The sequence below is a fragment of the Rhincodon typus genome, chromosome 4, assembly GCF_021869965.1.
Source record: "Rhincodon typus isolate 14 chromosome 4, sRhiTyp1.1, whole genome shotgun sequence".
Lineage (NCBI taxonomy): Eukaryota > Metazoa > Chordata > Chondrichthyes > Orectolobiformes > Rhincodontidae > Rhincodon > Rhincodon typus.
Genome location: NC_063335.1, coordinates 9,428,229 through 9,448,426, shown reverse-complemented (window position 1 = coordinate 9,448,426; position 20,198 = coordinate 9,428,229). Strand labels below are relative to the sequence as shown.

General features: G+C 37.9%; 1 protein-coding gene across 4 annotated transcripts in view; it reads right to left on the bottom strand.

Moving 5' to 3' along the window:
* vps41 (VPS41 subunit of HOPS complex) overlaps positions 1-20,198 on the bottom strand; it is a 138,983-nt gene that overhangs the window by 49,130 nt on the left and 69,655 nt on the right. For all 4 annotated transcript variants that reach the window (XM_020533969.2, XM_020533970.2, XM_048595819.1 and 1 more), the window contains exons 8-12: positions 14,273-14,392; positions 12,094-12,240; positions 10,059-10,125; positions 4,776-4,873; positions 1,419-1,548 (exon numbers count right to left, since the gene is read on the bottom strand). In XM_020533969.2, coding sequence (XP_020389558.1) covers positions 1,419-1,548; positions 4,776-4,873; positions 10,059-10,125; positions 12,094-12,240; positions 14,273-14,392 — 562 coding nt within the window. The remainder of the gene's footprint in view (positions 1-1,418; positions 1,549-4,775; positions 4,874-10,058; positions 10,126-12,093; positions 12,241-14,272; positions 14,393-20,198) is intronic.

Genomic DNA, 20,198 nt, shown 5'->3' with positions numbered 1-20,198 from the left:
TGCTTGGCCTGCTGTGTTCATCCAGCCCTGCACCTTGTTGTCTCGGATTCTCCAGCATCTGCAGCTCCTACTATCAATGACTGGAAGGAGTTTGTTACCAATCGTTCACAATGGTGACAACTTGTCCAGCAAGCTGCACCATACTTTGAGTTCAAATACTTTAATGATGAGGAAGAGGAGCACCAGAGAGCAAGGAGAAGGAAGCAAATCCTACACTTTGGATCCCACTGATTTGTTGGCCATCCTGTCCCAAGTGCCAAACATTTGTTGTTTAAGAATCAGCCTGTTCAGTTACACACAGACACATGGAAGAAAACCGTGACCCTGATTAGACACATTCTTGAATCAAGGAACAGTTGGTGATGATGTTAAGAACTCTGCCTTTTACTGGATCTGCATGATTAGATTTATCAACTAACAAAAAATTATATTTACAAAGTCACATTTTTCAGAAAGAAAGTATTAAAAAGTACTCAAAATCTAATCTGAAGTGTAAAAATTATATGTGGAAGTATACAATTCAATACATATTGTGAAAGCGATTGTACTTTATTTTTAAGAGTAGCAATAACATGGAATAAATTTGTCAAATCAAGCCTGGTCCATTGGGAATTTGAGCTTATGTTTTGACTGGAAAATTGTTGGGAGTGTGTATCCAATTCTGGAATAGCACTGTTTATCACAGGCATAAATTTACAAAGTTACTCTATAAAGGTTTGATTAAGAGAAGCAGAGCAAAGCAATAACATTAATATATATAACATTGAATGCCAATATTTTAGAAATTAAACTAATTAAATTTCTTTAACAATTTCCCCTTCCAGGGCTGCCATTTCAGTTTTCAAGAGACGAGAAGCTATCATTTAGTAATCAATGAGGCTGAAGTGAAAGTGTTAATAGGCAAACAGAGTGCATCATCATGAAGTTCAATTTTGTCCTGAATTAGCAGCTATACGTTTATACATTCCAAAGGCTAGCATTAGATGGGAATTAGGAGTGAGAACTCTGGCTGATGTTAGGGTCACAATACCATCTGTAGTCTCTCAAATAGGACCTGTACTTAGATTAATAAATCAAACCTTGCACCTCACAGCCATCTGATTCAATGTTATACCAGACATTGAGCTACAGGCAGGTATATTGATTTGCTATCTGGCTACGTGACTGTTCTCAAACTTGATCATGGATATGACAATAGAATGGCAACAGAGTGGATAGCTGGTAAATATTTCATAAAGCTCATTGATTTGAGTATGTACTGATGACCACGTTCAAATTAATGTATAATTCAAGAGAATATTCAAATTATAAAGCTGACTGAAACAAAATTAGCTTTCAAAGGCTACCTTGAAACTTATTTTCCTATTTGTCTTACAGCAAAACATACCTTCAACAGTTAAACATTACTTATTTCTCACCTAAACTGTAGTCTCTGCATTCATTTTCTTGGAAACCTCTTACGGATAGAGCGTCAGAGGATATTTCCTCATACGAATCAGGCAAGTGATGAATTATGTCAAGGCGAGGTCTTGCACAATGTTCTTTATCCTATTTCATAAAGAAAGATGATCTAATTTTGTATTCTTGTAAACATTGGAAAAGTACTGCTCCAGCATCTCTTACTTTCTCCAACCAAAATATCTCTCATCAGTGCTATGCAGTGTTTGATTAATTTTGCTTTTATGATACAGAATGGAACCTCTTAGTCCATTTTTTAAGATTCTATCATAATTTAGCCAAGAGAACCAAACATGCCCTCTAGTGGAAAATGGATTCCAATGATCTTGGAAACTGGGATATTATCCCTGGTATTCCTTTACATGAGTCCATGCCATGATTTTGCTCTAACAGATGATCATCACTAATTCTTTTTAGCCAATAATTAAAGGCCACTCCAATATTATTAGGCAATGAAGTAAAACAAAGAACTGTGGATGATAGAGATCTGAAACACACAAAAATATAAATTGCTGGCGAACTCTGAAGAAGGGTCACTGTACTTGAAATGATATCTGTTTTCTCTCGACGGATGCTGCCAGACTTGCTGAGTTTCTCCAGCAATTTGGTTTTGCAGCTTAACAGGCAATGTTTCATTATTAGCTTATAACTATAAAGCAAAAAATGTTCAATTTGTTAGGTGTGCCTGTTTTAGTTAACACATGATTAACAGCTTTGTCATGGCACAAAAATACTGTGGATGCTGGAAATTTGAAACAAACATAGTGAATGCTGGGGAAACTCAGCAGTTCTGGCAGCAACTGTGGACAAAGAAACACAGAGTTAACATTTCAAGATAAGTATGACTCTTTTTCAGAATGATGTTTGTATGTATGTTTTACTATATTTCAAATAATTACATTGATAAGACGTGCATATGTTGTAAATGCATTTTTAATTCTTTTGGCATCACACAAAATCCCTTAAAATAAATTTCCCACCTCCTGACAAAATAATTCTTGTGATTTAAATTTTTCCCTACACATTTGGATAAATGAATATAGGTACATTTACTTCTACATATTACATACAAACGTTCTAATTCTCAAATTCACACATGGTTCAGAAACAAGAACTGAATTAAATAGTAGGTCTACCACTGAAGATTTCTTCCCTTTACGATGATCAAGTTAATAACTGACTATCTGATTCCTTATCATCAAAGGATAATTGTAAATGAAACCCAAGAAAGCCAAGGCTCCAATTTCTTCTTGGAAAACCAAAAGCGGTACAATATCTTGCGTAGCTGTACCAGTCGACACTTTATACCTTGGTGTACACACTGGAAACATTGGCAGTTTCTGTTAATGAACTGCATAACTTCCAGGGGATAAACCATCCAACTGCAAATAACTGCAAAGAATAATGAGCTTCTGTAGGACTGAAAGTGAAAAGAGAAATTTCTTGGAGCATTTAATTAGATAGGGAGAATGAGTAGAAACTTAAGCAGTGCTTTAAGAAAAGTCTAGGGCAATCACAGCAATGGTTTAAGGAAACTAATAAGGGTTAAATTATGAGAAGAATTTCGAAAAGTATAGCTTATCTATTCCCTTGAGGGTGATCTGATCAGGGTGTTTAAAATATTAAAGGATTTTACTGGTTACATACAGAAAAAAAACTTCCTCTGATGGAGAAATCAAGAACAAAGTTATATAATTTAAAACTAAGAACTGTACTATTTAGAAATGAAATAAAGTAATCCTTCCACTCAAAAATTGAGAAATCTGAAAGTGAAGCAGAAAATACTAGAAGTACAAGTTTTCTCCAAAGGTTTATAGGTGCTGTGACAGTTGGAACTTTCAATAATACTTTGTTTGATTGGACATCAGGTGCCTAAATGAAGTTGAAGGTGTTGATCAGAGATGAATTAATCAAATTACAGCGGAGCTGAATGTTCTTATGGTTTTTCGGGACAGAGGATGAATTGGCTATGCAGAGAAACATTAAGAGTCATAGAGTCATAGAGATGTACAGCATGGAAACAGACCCTTTGGTCCAACTCATCCATGCCGACCGGATGTCCTAGATAAATAAAGTCCCATTGGGCCCATATTCCTCTAAACTCTTTCTATTCATATTCCCTTTAAGATAAACTATAAAGGATCAATCTCTCTAGTTATATGTTGGAAGATTTCAGATTTTCTTTCTTCTTACTTACTTAAACATAATGCCATAATCTTTCAATTACTAGTGGTTAATTCATAAGAGAAAAAGCAGTGACTGATGATTACTATTGATTTGGAGACTGGGCTTCTTACATCCAATTTCCTATTCTGAACCACTTTCACCCTGCAGCAAGAAATATCATCTCTCACCCTCAAAGAAATGTCTTGATAGTTTCTGGTTTGTCACTCAAGGCATTTGTACCCCTTATTGAGGAAGGATTTTGGAAATTGGTGATTTGAAGGTTTTGACAGCAGTGTAGCTTTGATATTTTCAAAACAGGAGCAATCCTTCATAACAGAACCTAAATAACTTCCATGAAGATCCTCAGAAAGGTTTGAAATATACAGCTAGGCATAACAGGATGTTGTCTATAATTTAAACTTTGCATTCTTTAAGGGCTTTAATATACAAAACCTAAGTCAGCTGCTGGCGCATTGGCTTTGCCCACTGGATCAGTTAAGCAGCTACCCTAATTTTCGAAATATGTGCCCAAATTAGGTTTCAACTACTGTTATTCAATTAATCTAATACTTGCCAAGCTAGATCCTCAGCTATGGCCTTCAACTATGGTAATTACAAGCAAACTCAACTACTTTGTATTAGATTTTTTTGAACCTAAGTCTTTGATGTAAATTAAGAACAACAGAAGTTCCAATTCTAGAGCACTCTGTTCAGCACATCACCTTCTCTACATTCAGCACAGTCCCTCAAGCAAATATCTACACTATACTCTTCAGCCGATTTCTTAGCCATTTCCAAGTTTTATTCTGAATCCCACAACTCATATGAAACATAGTCACAAGCAACATCAGTGGTCTGAGAGAAGGGAGAAATTACATGGTGGACATTTGCATTACAAAAATTAAATTTTTTAGCACCGCCAACGCTTTATTTTAACAATGGAATCATAACGTATTCTACTCAAAGTGTTAATTCTGTTTTTCTCTCTCCAGATGCCATTAGATCCATTAAGTTTTCATTTCCGATGTCCAGCATCCACAGTACTTTGATTTTAAGTTTCTTATTTTGATACTTCTTTCAAAAAACCAATGCACAATAGTAGGACAGTCTTAACGAAAATATTCCTCCAACAGATTCAAATATTTCTTTACCGTTTGTTCCAACATCTCGTTCACGTACATTAGGAGAACGAGACGCTCACCAAGTGGTGCAAGTCCGCTGATGTGAAACTCTGACTCAAAGGCAGACACTGCAATGAAAAACATTCCATGTTATAGCTATTTTCTTAAATCTGCAGAGATGGCGGTCCTAATCCCATTCTTGGTAAGATCTCATCTCTTAAAAGTACTGTAACATACGAAATATTTATAAAGTCAAGCAAAACATATTAAATCTGAAGTTCGGAAGAAGGATCGCTAGATCCAAAATGTTAACACGGCTTTCGCTCCACTGATGCTGCCAGACCTACTGAGTTCAATTCAAACTTGTTACAAAATATGGCCTGTAGGGAGCACTGAAGCTACTCTGTCTGAAAATCTTCAAATATATAATTCTAAAAGGGCATTTGTACCATTCCTTTCAGTTGTACTACAGTTGTAAAGCTAAATATATTTGTTACTTGATTTGTGGAGCTCCTTGAAGCATTAAAACTTATAAATGCAGACCTCTACATTCTGTAAATGAAAAAAGAATCACATTGAACAGCTTTGCTGTCTGTAGTCACAGGAGAAGCAGTTTTAGTATCTCAAGAGGATTATGTATCTGTAGTTTTACTACTTATAAAAATATAACCTCTACATAGCATAGCATAAACATGAATGACAATGAGACCAGTTTTTGGTGGTGTTAATATTTGGAAGGATTGAGACAACATCAATGAAGTCTTACATTCAGTGTTCCTCAGAAAACTATGTGTTTCAGTAGAGCAGATAATAGATCTTTAATTAAATGATCATTAGCTGTCAATACTCGTTAAGAATTTGGCTGACTCCAACGGCAGATGATTCTTGTTTAGAAGTCAAAGTAGTGAAATTGATACTGCTAGTACTGGGTACAATTGAAGCAAAGGGCTGCTCATTTTAAAGCCAATAAAAAGTTGTCAAAAAGAAAACTGCATTTGCTACTTTCATTTGTTGCAGTGCATTGTTGGTAAAATAAACAAACTATCCCAGGAACGCAGCCCACAAGCAGCAATATTTCTATTCCCAATGCAAGATTTTGAAAGACGTGCACAGCTCATAGTTGCTAGCAGGTCTATTTTTGAAAAGGTAGACAAACAGGAGGCTGGAAGAACACAGCAGGCCAGGCAGCACCTGGAGGAAAGGAGCAGTCAACTGAAGAAGGGTAATACCCAAAACGTTCAGCCTGTTCAGAGATGTCATGACACACCTCTGCAGCAGGTAGGGCCTGCATATTAGCCATGTCAAGCAATTGGGCAAGAGACTGGAAGTGTGCTTCTTATACCAAAGTCCAATCTTTATGCATCATAGTTGGAAGAACAAAAAGTGATTGTCATTTCTTTGTTGTCATACTCGAGGGAATTGTAGCACAGAATGTAAAAATGTCAACATTACCACTGGAGCTGGTTAAAATCTAAAGATCGGTGTTTTTTTAAAGCAGCTTGTGGTAGAACACACTAGGGAACAGGCAGTTCTGGATTTGTTGATTTGTAACGAGCCAGACTTGATTACGGGGCTTAAGGCGAAAAGACCCCTGGGGCAGTGACCATAATACGATAGAATTCATCCTACAGTTTGATAGGGAGAAGCCAGAATCAGATGTACCAATATTATAAGTGCGTAAAGGTAACTACAAAGACATGACGGAAGAAGTGGCCAGAGCTGAGCGGCAGAGAAGGCTGGCAGGGAAGATGGTGGAGCAGCAATGGGAAGAGTTTCTAGAGGCAATTTGGGAGGCATAGCAGAAATTCATCCCAAGAAAGAAGAAACATATTACAGGCAAGATGTTGTTAACTAAGGCTGACAAGGGAAGTTAAGGACAACATAAAAGCCAAAGAAAAAACATACAATGTGATGAAGACTAATGAGAAGAGAGAGGATTGGGAAGTCTTTAAAAACCTGCAAAGGCTAACTAAAAAATCAGTAAGGGGTAAAAAAAATGACAGTAAGTTAACTAGCAACATAACAGAAAATTACAAAAGTTTGTTTCAGATATATAAATATATTAGAGAGGCCGAGTGAAAATTGGACTACTGGAAAATGAGGCTGGAGAAGTAACAATGGGAAACAAAAAAATGGTGGAAAAACTGAATAGGTACTTTGCATCAGTTTTCACAGTAGAAGACTCGAGCAGCTTGCCAGAACTTCAAGAGCGTCAGGGAGCAGAGGTAAGTGTAGTGGCCATCACTGATTTTGCAGTCCACTATTAAGGATGAGATTTTGAAGTACTTGGAAGCGTATAATAAATAGGTCTGAGCCAGCACAGCTTCGTCAAGGGGAGGTCATGCCTGACAAATCTGCTAGAATTCTTTGAAGCAGCAATGAGCAGGTTAGACAAAGGAGAGCCAGTGGATGTGATCTATTTGGATTTCCAGAAGACATTTGACAAAGTGCTACATAGGAGGCTGCTAAATAAAATAAGAGCCCATGGTATTAGGGGTAAGATATTGGCATGGAGAGAGGATTGGCTGACTGGCAGAAGTTAGAGACTAGGGATAAAAGGGTCTTTTTCAGGATGGCAGCCAGTGACTAGTGCAGTTCTGCAGGGGTCTGTGTTGGGACCACAACTATTCACATCATACATTAATGATCTGGACGAAGGAATAGAGGGAATTGTTGCTAAGTTGACACAAAGATAGATGGAAGGACAGATAGTGTTGAGGAAGCAGAGAGGCTGGACAAGGACTTGGACAGGCTAGGAGATTAGGAAAAGTGGCAGATGAAATAACAATGTGCAAAAGTGTGAAGTTATGCATTTTGGTAGGAAAAATAGAGGCATAGGCTATACAAAGCTTCAGAAATCTGAAGTACAAAGGGACTTACGAATCCTAGTTTAGTATTCTCTTAAGGTTAACATGCAGGTTCATTTGTCAGTTAAGAAGTCGACAAGAGCACAAATTGGAATATTTTGAGCAGTTTTGAGCCCGGGGATGATGGGTTGGCTATTCAGGAGCAGTTGAGGACTCTGGGCCTGTACTCAATGGAGTTTAGAAGGATTAAGGGGGAGATCTGATTGCAAGTTATAGAACACTGAGATGGCTGGACAGATTGGATGTGGAGAAGATGTTTCCACTAGTAGGAGAGACTAGGGCCCAAGGGCAAAGTCTCAGAGTGAAGGGACAATTGAGATGAGGAGGAATGTCTTCAGCCAGAGGATGATTAGTCTGTTGAACTCATTGCCACAGAAGGCTGTGGAGGACAAATCAGTAAGTATACTTAAGACGGACTTAGACATTCTTGATTGTTAAGGGGATCAAGAGTTACAAGGAGAAGGCAGGAGAATGGGGTTGAGAAACATATCAGCCATGATTGAATGGTGGAGCAGACTCAATGAGATGAATGGTTTAATTCTGCTCCTATATCTAATGCTCTATCTCCAGTTCATTTTATGTAGTTTTCTACTGCATACTATCCCCTCTTACAAATCTTGAACCTGAGGAATTCATCACTTATTGATGCCAGAGATAGTATTGCAGGATGTTATCTTGGAACCCTTATCATTTGAACAAAAGCATGGACTGTTATTCCTAGAGTAGCAATAGCTGGTTCACTGTACAAATGTGCTACTTGTGTGTTTAGTTAAATGTCAATGCTCTGTGAGCAAATAGAAATACACAATTTGTTTTTTTTAGAAATCAACTTAATGATGCTGTGACAGTTAACCCTTGCTATGCTGCTTTATCATAAAGATCATAGTTTCTGCTAGAACCTAACTTGGCTGCTAGCTAAGACAAAGCATTCCCAGAATAACTATGACATTTACTAACAGCCAACAAACACTGGATTCTATTATTAAACTGACTGCATTACTTTAAAGGATACTGAATGACTTTGGTCTACAGGCAGATCAGAAATGTGTAATTAAGCCTATGAATATGCTTTAGATGAAGAAGACTGTGCTCATTTTCAGACATACACAAAAGCACAAGACTGCATGGTTTAAAATGACAGCCCCACCACAAATTTTCTTAAAAGGATATTGCACAGTTCACACAAGAACTAGAATGCCCTTTAATGTAAAAAATATTGCCCAATGAACATGATAGCAGGTTAGTGGAATCTGCAATTTAAGTACATTAAGAGTCTGACCAATTGCACATTTCACTCCTATGGGAACATAAAGTTCTCCAACTCCTTCCAGAGCACTAGGCACACAGTCTGCAGTCAGGTTAAGTGAGGGAGAGGAAAACTAGAATCAGCTGTAAAATATACAAAAGTTCAAAATTGGCTAGTGCAGTTTTTGCAATTGCCATCACAGACCATGCACAAATTTACCTTATGGCAAACTATAAAGCTAGGCCTTTTAAAAACCCATATAATATAAATGTCTTATTTTCCAGAGTTAGTGCCCTGGTGCAAGCCAGAAAACTGAAGTGTCTCTTGTAATCATTCAAACAGTGCTTGAAAACCAGCTCAAACATTGGTCATGGCCAGAGATGAGGCTAAATAGATGAATGTTTGTTGAACAGTGTAAAGGCTTTTGGCGTGATAATCAGATGATGACTAAAAAGTGAAACACATTGACAATAACTCAGAAAAACAGCAAAGCAGCAAAGTGAAGATCTTCAGCATGAGCAATGACAACATATTCCATGTTGGCAGTCTATGTATCAGGCCAGAGTCTCTTAACAGTAAAATCATTGCTACACTAAACACATGAAATTTCTCTAGTTGACAACTTGGGCTTCTTTCCGCTCAGAATTAGGCATAAATTCTTAAATGAGGAACTTTACAACTTAATAGCCTAATAGTGCATCAGTAGAATAAAATATTGCACTGGTTATATACATTTTCACACCATTCAAACTTGTGCATTTTTCATACATGCAAAAAAGAGTTCCTATAAGAAGGGTTTCACACTGTGAACATAACTCAGCAACATTTGTTTATATTATAGTCAGTGCTGTATGTCTTAAAAATACCACCAATTACAAAATTCAGCAAAATGTGTAGTTTCAACTGGCATGAGAATCAGTAACAGATGGACACACATTTAGGATAATTGGAAACAAAGGTGAATAAGGAGATTTTAGTCGCACAAAAATGCTGACAAAGCTCATTTAAATTGACAATGATGACAATCACATTACATTTGTGATAGAAAATACATTAATTAGACTTACAGAGTGTGCAGACTAACTGCTATGCTCAAAGTTCCTACAGGATCTCAACTACTTAATGGCTGAATCACTAGTTCACATTTGCTGAATATGTCAAGACAGAAACGTGACTAACTTGAGAGAAGAAAATTCTCACCAATTTCAACGTAACGAGTGGGCAAATCCCTTAGGTCAGTAGGATCACGTTCCTTCACCACACATACCTGAAAAAAAATCATGGTGACTTATAAATTAAACAGTCAAAAATTGTCCCTTTGAGTAGACTGCCACCTACTGCAGCATTTTATATTTGATGAGCTGATGCTGTGTTATAAAGAAATTGCTCTATGTTCTTTCAAATACTCAGCTTTAAAAACATTCAAATCAGCACATGAATGAGATTGCAGCATACTCTAAGGAAGTATACCCTACATTAATGTCAGCACAATTGTTAACATTAAAACATGCATGTTAAATGTACATCATACAGACATTCAAATATCCCCCAAAATTCTTTATTTTGGCCTTTGGTATGGAGTAAATCTGTAGTGCAAAAATGGTGTTTTTCACAGAAGATGTTTTAAGAAGACATTTTAGCTCACTACATTCTCATTGCACAAAAAAACCCTAAAATAAAACCACTGAGATAGCAAGAACTACAGATGCTGGAGTCAGAGATAATAAAGTGTGGAGCTGGAGGAACACAGCATGCCAGGTAGCATCAGAGGAGCAGGAAAGCTGACTTTTCAGGTCCGAAACATCAGCTTTCCTGTTCCTCTGATGCTGCCTGGCCTGCTGTGTTCCTCCAGCTCCAAACTTTGTTATCTCTAAAATAAAACCATCCTTCCAAAATCTTCATGTACACCTTGTAACTGTGGCCCTTTGTTCTGTCACAATCTGCATTCATAGGCTGTAGCTGTGGTTCCCACACCACCTCAACAAAATACAGCTGTTTCCCACGCCCACCCCTCACTAGTGTGTGCCTGCCAAAGTAGGCCGGTTCTCACATTCAATTGAAGTCAAGCCACTTCACTGCGCCAGCACCCCTTATTCCATTCTTCCCAACTCCAACCCAGCAGACACAAGAGATAACAAGGTGCAGGGCTGGATGAACACAGCAGGCCAAGCAGCATCATAGGAACAGAGAGGCTGACGTTTCGGGCCTAGACCCTTCATCAGAAAAGGGGGAGGGGAAGGGGGTTCTGAAATAAATAGGGAGAGAGTGGGAGGCGGATAGAAGAGGGATAGAGGAGAGGAAACAAACAGGTCGAAGAGGCGGGGATGGAGCCAGTAAAGGTGGAGGCACTCTAACTGGAGTGGTACAACAAGGAAGCCAACAAATTCTTGAGAATTGCCATGACGAGGAAACTAATGCTTTCAATAAAGAAAAGGAGATTTATGTGACATTTAACTTTGTCTTCACTGAAAAGTTAAAATAAATCCTGCAAGTGTATGTATGGTGAAATTAAAATGATAAAGTGCATGTTATTTGCAAACTCTAATAAATCCTTTCATGGATCTAGATAAAAAGCAGTGCAACCCAATAGTGTTACTTGAACAAATTCTGAAAATGTGCTATAAATCATATGCAGTAACACTTGCTGTCATGCACAGAGAGTAAAGCAGCAGAACAGATTTTTATTTGAACAGATTGTAATCTGTTCAGTTTTATTTTCATTTAAGCCTTCAGAGCAACTGTCAAGAAAACAACCAGAGAAAGACTGTCTAAAGATTTCAAATATATTTATTAAAAACTACGTTTTCATTTAAATGGTGTTTTTTTATGTGCTTTTGTTTTGCTGCGGCAAAACAAATCTTTCAGTAATTATTACCACACTCTGGAAATTTATAATAATATCCACTGCGCATATTAAAATATATCTACCTTTGCAGGTGTGGATACATAACTTATTCTTCTCTTCTACTTTGTAATTTAATCATGTCAGAAAAAGTTTCACCATTCAAGAGAGCAGACAAGTCTTATTCAGGACTCAGCCAATACTGATGGTCACAAGGAGATTTTCAACAAAGGCAAAGGGAAAAGGGATTCACTCATTAACCTGTAAGTTCAAAACCCTGCAAACTAAGAAACATAGCTAGTTGCCCTTAACTGATGTACCTTCATGGATCTACGCTCTCAAGTTGAATTAAAAACCTTTGTAATATTGCTTCTAATATTAATTGGAAAATACCTTAACAGAAGTTGCCCAGCCAATAATGAGCGTTACGTTGTCTTTCCAGCAGAGACTGCAGAGGTACATATCAGGACGAAAGTTTGTGTTGTCTCGAGATATGTTTGTGATTCGTTGCTTTGAGCTAGCATCATATATCTTGACTCCCTGAAGAAAGAAAAGTAGCTTGACTACTATCAGAGAAGAATTTAAGAAAAAAGGACAGATTTACATTAAAATGAGTCACAGCACACCAGACCACTCTGTGAGAAGGGGAACTACTTCATGATACAGTATTTAAACCCTGAAGTAAACCCCTGGGCATCGGTTTTGAATTTTTCTTCAACAACTGGCATGGAAACAATGGATGGAACAGCCTTTTGTGCTGTAACCATGCAATGATTCCAGCTAACGAAGAATTAAAACCAATCACTTTCTAAAATCCTGTGCTGTAACATCCAGATATTTCAAGCAATGAGTGGCCATGGAGTCAGTCTTCAATACTGTTATTAACACAACAAAAAGTAGTTCTCAAACACATTTAGAGGTGCTCTTGGTTATCAGTACCATCAGTATGGTAAACATCACCATTAAAAATCACTAAGGCGAGGGCATTTTAATATCAAATTTAGACATTTTGTTGTCTCTCTCATCACTCTTTTAAGCTGTATATAAACATTTCACACATGGGCTATCAAATATTAAAGTAAGGTTAAGGATTATTGAATTTTTATAGCATATTCCTGAGATTACAGGTAGAGTATTGGATTCCTTTTTGGCCATTCTAATACAGGAAGGATAATAAGGGTAAGTGCTCTCTTTCTTCCAGTTGACTCAGATGTAGGGCAATAACTTTAATTTTACATTCTGATGGTTAAACCTGTAATCCATCAATAATGGAATCCTTTGCTGTTACACTACTTACATATTTGAGCATTGAGTTGTTAGATGTGCTGTGATTTGATCTACGTATACTAGAATTTTTCCATTATCTGTACCAAAAATTCACATCCGATATGATGGATACAGATGCACTTTATGGTTATTCTTCAGCTGCTGCGTCACATTTCATGATGTTATTCTGCGTGACCTATTGCAAACTATATTTGGCTTTCCAAGTTTCACAGGCTGAAATCATATTGTTGAAGGCTAAACCTGCAGAGATCCAAAATTCAAGACATGCAGAGGGATGTTACTGAGGTCCTGGTGGATGGGGGAGATGCTCGACTTGCTGGATTCCCAAAGGGGCCAATGTGTGAAAGCATGGGTAGCCAGAGGCTCACTCTTTGGTTCCAGTGATACATCGTATTGCAATGTTCAGTTGAGTGTGACTAGTTCATATCCATGCACAATGCACGGCTACAAATTACACCAAGGCTAAAGTCTGAAACACCAATGCTGATGATCCACAGTTTGAGTGAGTCAGTTAATGAACCAGCTTGACTCATCTTCATTTTGGTGTCCCTGGAAACTTAGTCCTCAGTCCAACTTTATCCAGTGACAAGTTGGGCTCGAGTTATGTTGCCATTAAATTACAGCATTATGTGACGGTTCCTGTCACTTTCAGGGTTCGCTTAGCATTCCTGTTATCAAGATATTATGAACTGAATCTTTTTTGTGGGTTTGGTTTGGGATTCCAGAAATATTATTCCATGCTGCTCAGATCTTTATTCAAGGTGAATTCTGTTGTTGAATGTGGATTCAAGTTTTGCTAGCAAGATCATTCACATAAGTATACTTGTCTAACTCTGTTGGCAATACTGAAGAGAATCACACAGTGTACTGACGCATGCTGAGGAATGGGGGAATTCTGGCAACGGAGGGAGTGAATTTCTTGAAGTGTGAGAATGTTGTTATGCATCTTCAACATTTTTACGAGATACTTGTACTTTGGCTAGGAAAATCGCTCAATATTGAGCTGGGGAGTCCTCATTGCAGGATCTATTTGGGAAGTTGCTTAAGAGAGCCATAGGAAAGGAACAGTGAAAAATCGGTACGAGGATACTTAGAATAAGGAAAGACTTGAAAAATTGGAATGCTTTAAAGGCAGAGAAATTGATTTTAATGAAGGGTTGCAAAATTTCAAAATGGTTTTGAAGGTAAATAATGGTAAGTTGTCTGCACTGATTGGCAAACGGTTAACAAGGCAGAAATTTTGGATTACAATTGCAATGACTGGTATTGAGATAGATTTTATTACCACACTGTTTGACCATGCGACCAGATTGCCCCTCCATTTGATGTTCGTTATGGTGCCTTCTCCTTCATGCAATGTGGTTGTTTTCCACCGGTTCAACCAGTTTCGTTCATACAGGAGCAACTTGTAGGAAACATTTGGAAAGGGGTGCAGGGAAACAGAAGGAAAGAGAAAAATTACTGTCAAAAAACACCACGTCAAAATGCAATTCCTACATCTTCTGTATAAGTTTCTGTTGGTTATGATATAACTTTGCTAAATTGAATCAAATGAAGAAATACAACTTTAGAAGATGAAAGAATTTGTAGTTAGTACTATCAGTTGCAATGTAGAATTTGAAAATCTAAATAAAAGAGTGGAGGTTAATTCTTGACTATTCTTCCCATTGCTATTTGTTTTAGCTTTTCAGCTGGATCTATGGCTTTCTGGAAATTTTTCTTTTGACACTTGTAATCTTGAATACGTATGCCATTTCATCATTGACTTTCTATCAAGGCAATGACAATGTAATATCAACCACAAGGGAGCAGAACAATGCAAAGAGGGAAACCAAACTAATGAATTACTGATTTAGTGAGAGCCCAAAGAACAAAGAGGAAAAAAAAGTGGGAGGATGTGTAATGATGCTGTCACTTTAAGACGTTACTTTGTCCTGGTTTTTTTGAAGGGAGGTTGTGAAGCAGGTGTGTCGAGCTGTCTCTCTCAAAGTAAAAATTGTGAAGCCTTGGGTTTATTTTTCAAGTTGGAACAATGGAAACAGCCTGGGTGTGGCCAGTTCTCACAGACTAGGCTTTCTAGTTTCTTCTTTAAGTTTTTAGGTTTAGTTTTAAGCAAAAGCATTTGGGGTCTGTAAAGAGTTGGAAGCTTCAGTCAATGTCTCCTAGCTGCTACTTTCCCTGAATTTTCTCATGATGTTTCTTTTTTCCTCCTGAATTGGAGAACTGCATGTGAGAATCTGTGTCTGAATTTGCCTTTTTGCCAAGGGGTGTGTTTATGGGATGTTACTATATTGGAACAGTTAATTAGTAATAATGTGTTATGCTCAAGGACTGGTAGCTAGTTGGATGCTGCATTGGTCAATGTATTATTCAGTTAAGTTTTCCAATAGTTGAATTATTCTAAATTCCTCTTTTGTTTGTATTTTAACTATAGTGTTTAAATAAATTGTTTTTTGCTTACCTCAAGTGTTTGACCAGTCACAATCATATCTGGAAAAAAACACTTCACACCTACCTTTAAAATAAGAAAAAGCTAGGGTCCAGGCTACCTTCTTAAAATATTCTGAGAGGTTCTGCTCTGGTCCATAACAGATAGAAGGAAAACTTAATTAAATCCAAGTGTAGAAAAAGTAACATCAGCTGTATCAAGGCTTCACTCAATGTTTTTACAACTATGGGGTTTATAAGATGATGATGTTTAGGATATGAATTTAAACTTATGTTAAAATGAAGGGGTCATGCAACTATTTTAAGAAGGCTTGACACCAAGACCTGGGTGACTGGCTAAGCAAGGAAGGAGGTTCTCACACTTTGGAACAAAAGGCAATGGCAACTGTGCCAACTATAAATAGACTTGCTGCCTTTGAGCTTTTTGGGTAAAAAGGGAAGGAAAAAAGGGAAGAAAAGAACAGCAGTTGATTCATCAAGCAGAGCTAGGAGATTGTAGGTTCTTTGTGAGCTACCAAAGCCAGATGGCAGAGTGAAACAATCTCTCGTGGAAGTGATACATTTCACAACCACCCAAAGTATGTGGAGGATTCATCCTGTCATTGCATCGAATGATTTTTACTGTTGGTAATGGATTTAGAAAACTCCCTAAAAATGGTCAGACGTGCCTTAGAGACGGCTCAGCACAATGGAAAAAGCAAACCAATTGAAAATTGGAACCAACAGTAGAATGTTTGTTGTAAACACTGTAATTCTGAGAGATTTTTTTTGCAGTCAGGAGATAAGGGTGATCAATTTCACTTCCTACTTCCAACTGTTATGCCTCTCTGGAATAGCACACTGTAAATCAAGCCCTGTTGTTCCCAGAGTCATCTGAAAAGTTAAAGATTTTATAGGAGTATGCAAAACTCCCCCTTTTATTTGTCTTTTAGACCCAGGATGACAGAAGGCACGGACCACATTTCTGTTCTTAATAACAACAGTTATTTATTACAAGATTCTAGCTATAGGTAAATAATTGTGAGCCATTGGCATTAACTATAACCCTCTTACACGCACAGATAGGAAAAAAATTACATTGACAGTAATAGAATCATAGAATCCCTACAGTGTGGAAACAGGCCCTTCGGCCCAACAAGTCCACACCAAACCTTGGAGCATCCCACCCAGACCCATCCTAAATAACCCACCGAATCTCCCCACCCCTGAACACTACGGGCAATTTAGCATGACCAATTCACCTAACCAGCACATCTTTGGACTGTGGGAGGAAACCGGAGCACCCGGAGGAAACCCATACAGACACGGGCAGAACGTGCAAACTCCACACAGACAGTCGCCCGAGGGTGGAATTGAACCCGGGTCCCTGGTGCTGTGAGGCAGCAGTGCTAACCACTGAGCCACCATGCCGCCCAAAATATTGGAGACACATGTTCCAGAACTTGCTACATTCCAGCCAAGCTGTTCCAGTACAGCTACATCACTGACATTTAGCTGACAATATGGAATATTGCCCAGATCTTTCCTGTACACAATAAGTAGGACAAATTCAACCTAGCCAATTACTGCCCATCAGTCTACTCTCGATCATCAATAAAGTGATAGAACTGGTCATCAACAGTGCTAATGAGGAGCACTTGCTTAGCAAGAACCTGCTCACTGATAATTACAATAACAATACTGCAAATGCTGGAAATTTGAAACATTAGAATGCTGGAGCTATTCAACAGGCCTGGCAGCAGTTACAGAGAGAGAAACAGTTACAATTTTGAGTCAAGTATGAGTCTTCTTTAGAACAGGAAGATGTTAGAAAACGCTCACTGAAGCCCATTTTGGGCCCTGCCTGGGTCACTCTGTTCATGACCTCATTGCATCCTTGATTCAAACATGAACAATAGAGCTGAATTTCAGAGGTAAGGTGAGATTGCCCATGACATCAAGGCCGCATTTGATCAGATGTGGCATCAAGGAGCCCTAGCGTTGAAGCCACCACTTTTTTTCTTTATTTTTCTTATTTCTGGTTTGGAACTGTGAGCTGAAGTTGAGAATCGAATATTGAACAGAAGCTTGTTTTTTTTTCAATAAAAAGAGAACAATCAAACTGATGTTTGCATGTGGGATCTAGCTTGAGAGATAACTGCAGGCTAATTACTGTTCTAAGAACACTGCAGATGTTTCAGCACTACAAAGCGTTATGCTCAAGGACTGCTAGTTAGTTGGATGCTGCATTGGTCAATCAAGGGGAGACTGGTCTTGGCCAGCCAAACCACACCAAATGACAGAAAAGAGAAACCATAGATTGAACCAGTTTTAACCAGATTTTTGGGCAGAAGGCTGTGTGCTGGGAAGTTGCCGAATTGGGAAGCTGCCAAACTGGGAAGCAGTGTTTGAATTTTACTCTCTAGTTCTTTACTCAAAAAGAGTTAAAGAGTTTAAAGAGTTGTTGAATGTTCTGAGAAAAGAATCCTAGTTTACAAGAAATAAGTGAATACGCATCGGAGCATGCTTAAAGCAGTTTGGATTGACCGGTGACATTGGAATTCAGGCAAGATATAATCCCATGTGCCTGAAACACAACACACTGTTCAAGGATTCTTAAACACCTGCTATTCATTGTTGAAACTGTTATCAAACTGGCAAATTACAACCATTATTTTCTTTTAATTTATCCCTTAATTGTATCCGTCTGTCTGTGTGAGAGAGTGGAGTTATGATCATACACCTTAATTAGATTAACTTGCTATTTAGCTTTGCATTTCTAGAGGTACAGTGTTAACAATAAATTCTTTATTGCTATTTAAGTTATGAACTTGAGTGTCTGTATTTGTTATTCTCAAGTCTAGTTAAGAACAATTGGGCAATTTTGAGGGTCATTGAATAATTTAATTTCACTATGTTGTGAATCCAGTGACAGTGAGACTGATTTAATTCATCTTGCTGTCCCTGTGCATAAAACTAGCAAAACTGCAGTTAATAGGGATTGGGGGAAAAACTCTCTGCTGGTTGGGGTCATATCTGGCACATAGGAAGATGGGTGTGATTGTTGGATATCAGTCTTCTCAGCTCCAAGACATCTCTGCAGAAATTCCTCACAGTAGTGTCCTACGTCCAATCATCTTCAGATGCTTCATCAATGACCTTTCCTCCATTATAAGTTGAGAACAAGGAACGTTCACTGATGATTGCACAATGTCCAGCACCATTCACGACTCCTCAGATACTGAATCAGTCCATGTTGAAATGCAGCAAGACCTGAACAATATCCAGGCTTGGGGTGATAATTGGCAAGTAGCATTTGCATTAGACAAGTGCCAATCTCCAATGAGAGAGAAACTAACCATTATCCCTTGAGATTCAAAGGTGTTACCATCACTGAATCCACCACTGTTAACATTCTGGAGGTTACCACTGAAACTGAACTAACCATACAAATAAATGCTAAATTACTTTATTGTCATGTGTATTTTACAGTGCGAAATACAATAAAATGCAGTGAAAAGCTTTTATTCGTCACCACAATATGGTGCCATTTTGATAGTTTTAAGATTAAGGAGAAAATGAAAAGATATAGCATAAAGAGAAATCCATCTATGTTTGAGTTTGGAGCCAGCTCACCGCTGTCTATGCCAGATGCAAGCAACGTTGAAGTCGCCAAGCTGCAATAGAATGTGAAATCTTCCAGATCCAGATTGAAGTAGCAGCTCAACATACTCTGGAAGTCTTTGCTACTTTAAAGACATTGAATCAAATGGACAAGAGCCTTATTCAAATCAAATGAATAACCCAGCAATTATCATCTCGACAAATATTCCAAGAGGTAACAATGAAATTATGGTCTGAAAACATGAAGGACACACTTGTAGATATAAGAATGTATTGGGAACATGAAAGTGAACAAATACCTCATGATGGCTCACTGTGCAAAAGAAATTATCCCTAAGGATGCATCCATGCAAGTCATCAAGAAACTGAATCAAGTCTGAGGGATACACGAGAAGTGCTCTATTGGCTAAACATGAGCAACAAAATCAAGGAGCACATCAATCAATGCAGCGTTTCTAATGACAACAAAGCTGCTGATAACAATAACATCCTAAACAAACTATGGATGAGGCTGGAAGTAGATTTCTTCTTTCTCACCAAACTGATAATCTTGTCACCGTAGACATAATATTCAAACCAGAAGTTGATCAGATGGCTCAAATGACAAACGCCGAGTTCATTGGATGAAAGCAACTTTAGTCACTAAGGTCTCAATGGTCAAATGGCCTACTTCTACTCCTTTGCTTTCTGTCCTCATAGTCTTTCTTTCCAAATGCCAGTTTAGCTGCTGTTTTTTACCTTTTCTGAGCTATTTAGTTTCCCAACTTAACTGCTGTTTAGAAATTAACCCCTGTAAAGTTTGTGTGTCATCTGCTGTACTGTTGAAATTTCTAAGAGGTACAACTGGCTGAAAAAAATCAGATTAATATTAATTGAGAATAGTGTTCTTTTTAAAAACATATCTTTCATAGCTTGCATACAATTTTCAATGTAAAACTGCAAATTGTAGAATCTTTTGGTACAGGAGAAATCATTCAGCCAGTCATTTACTGGTTCTTCACAGAACTATGCAATTATCTGCTCTTTTCCAAGATGCCTACAAATTCTTCTTGCGAAATCCAGATCAAATTTCCTTTTGAAAGTTACTATTTAATTTGCTTTCACCACTCTCTCAGCCCGTGTATTCTGGATCATCATAACACACAGCATTAAAATAATTC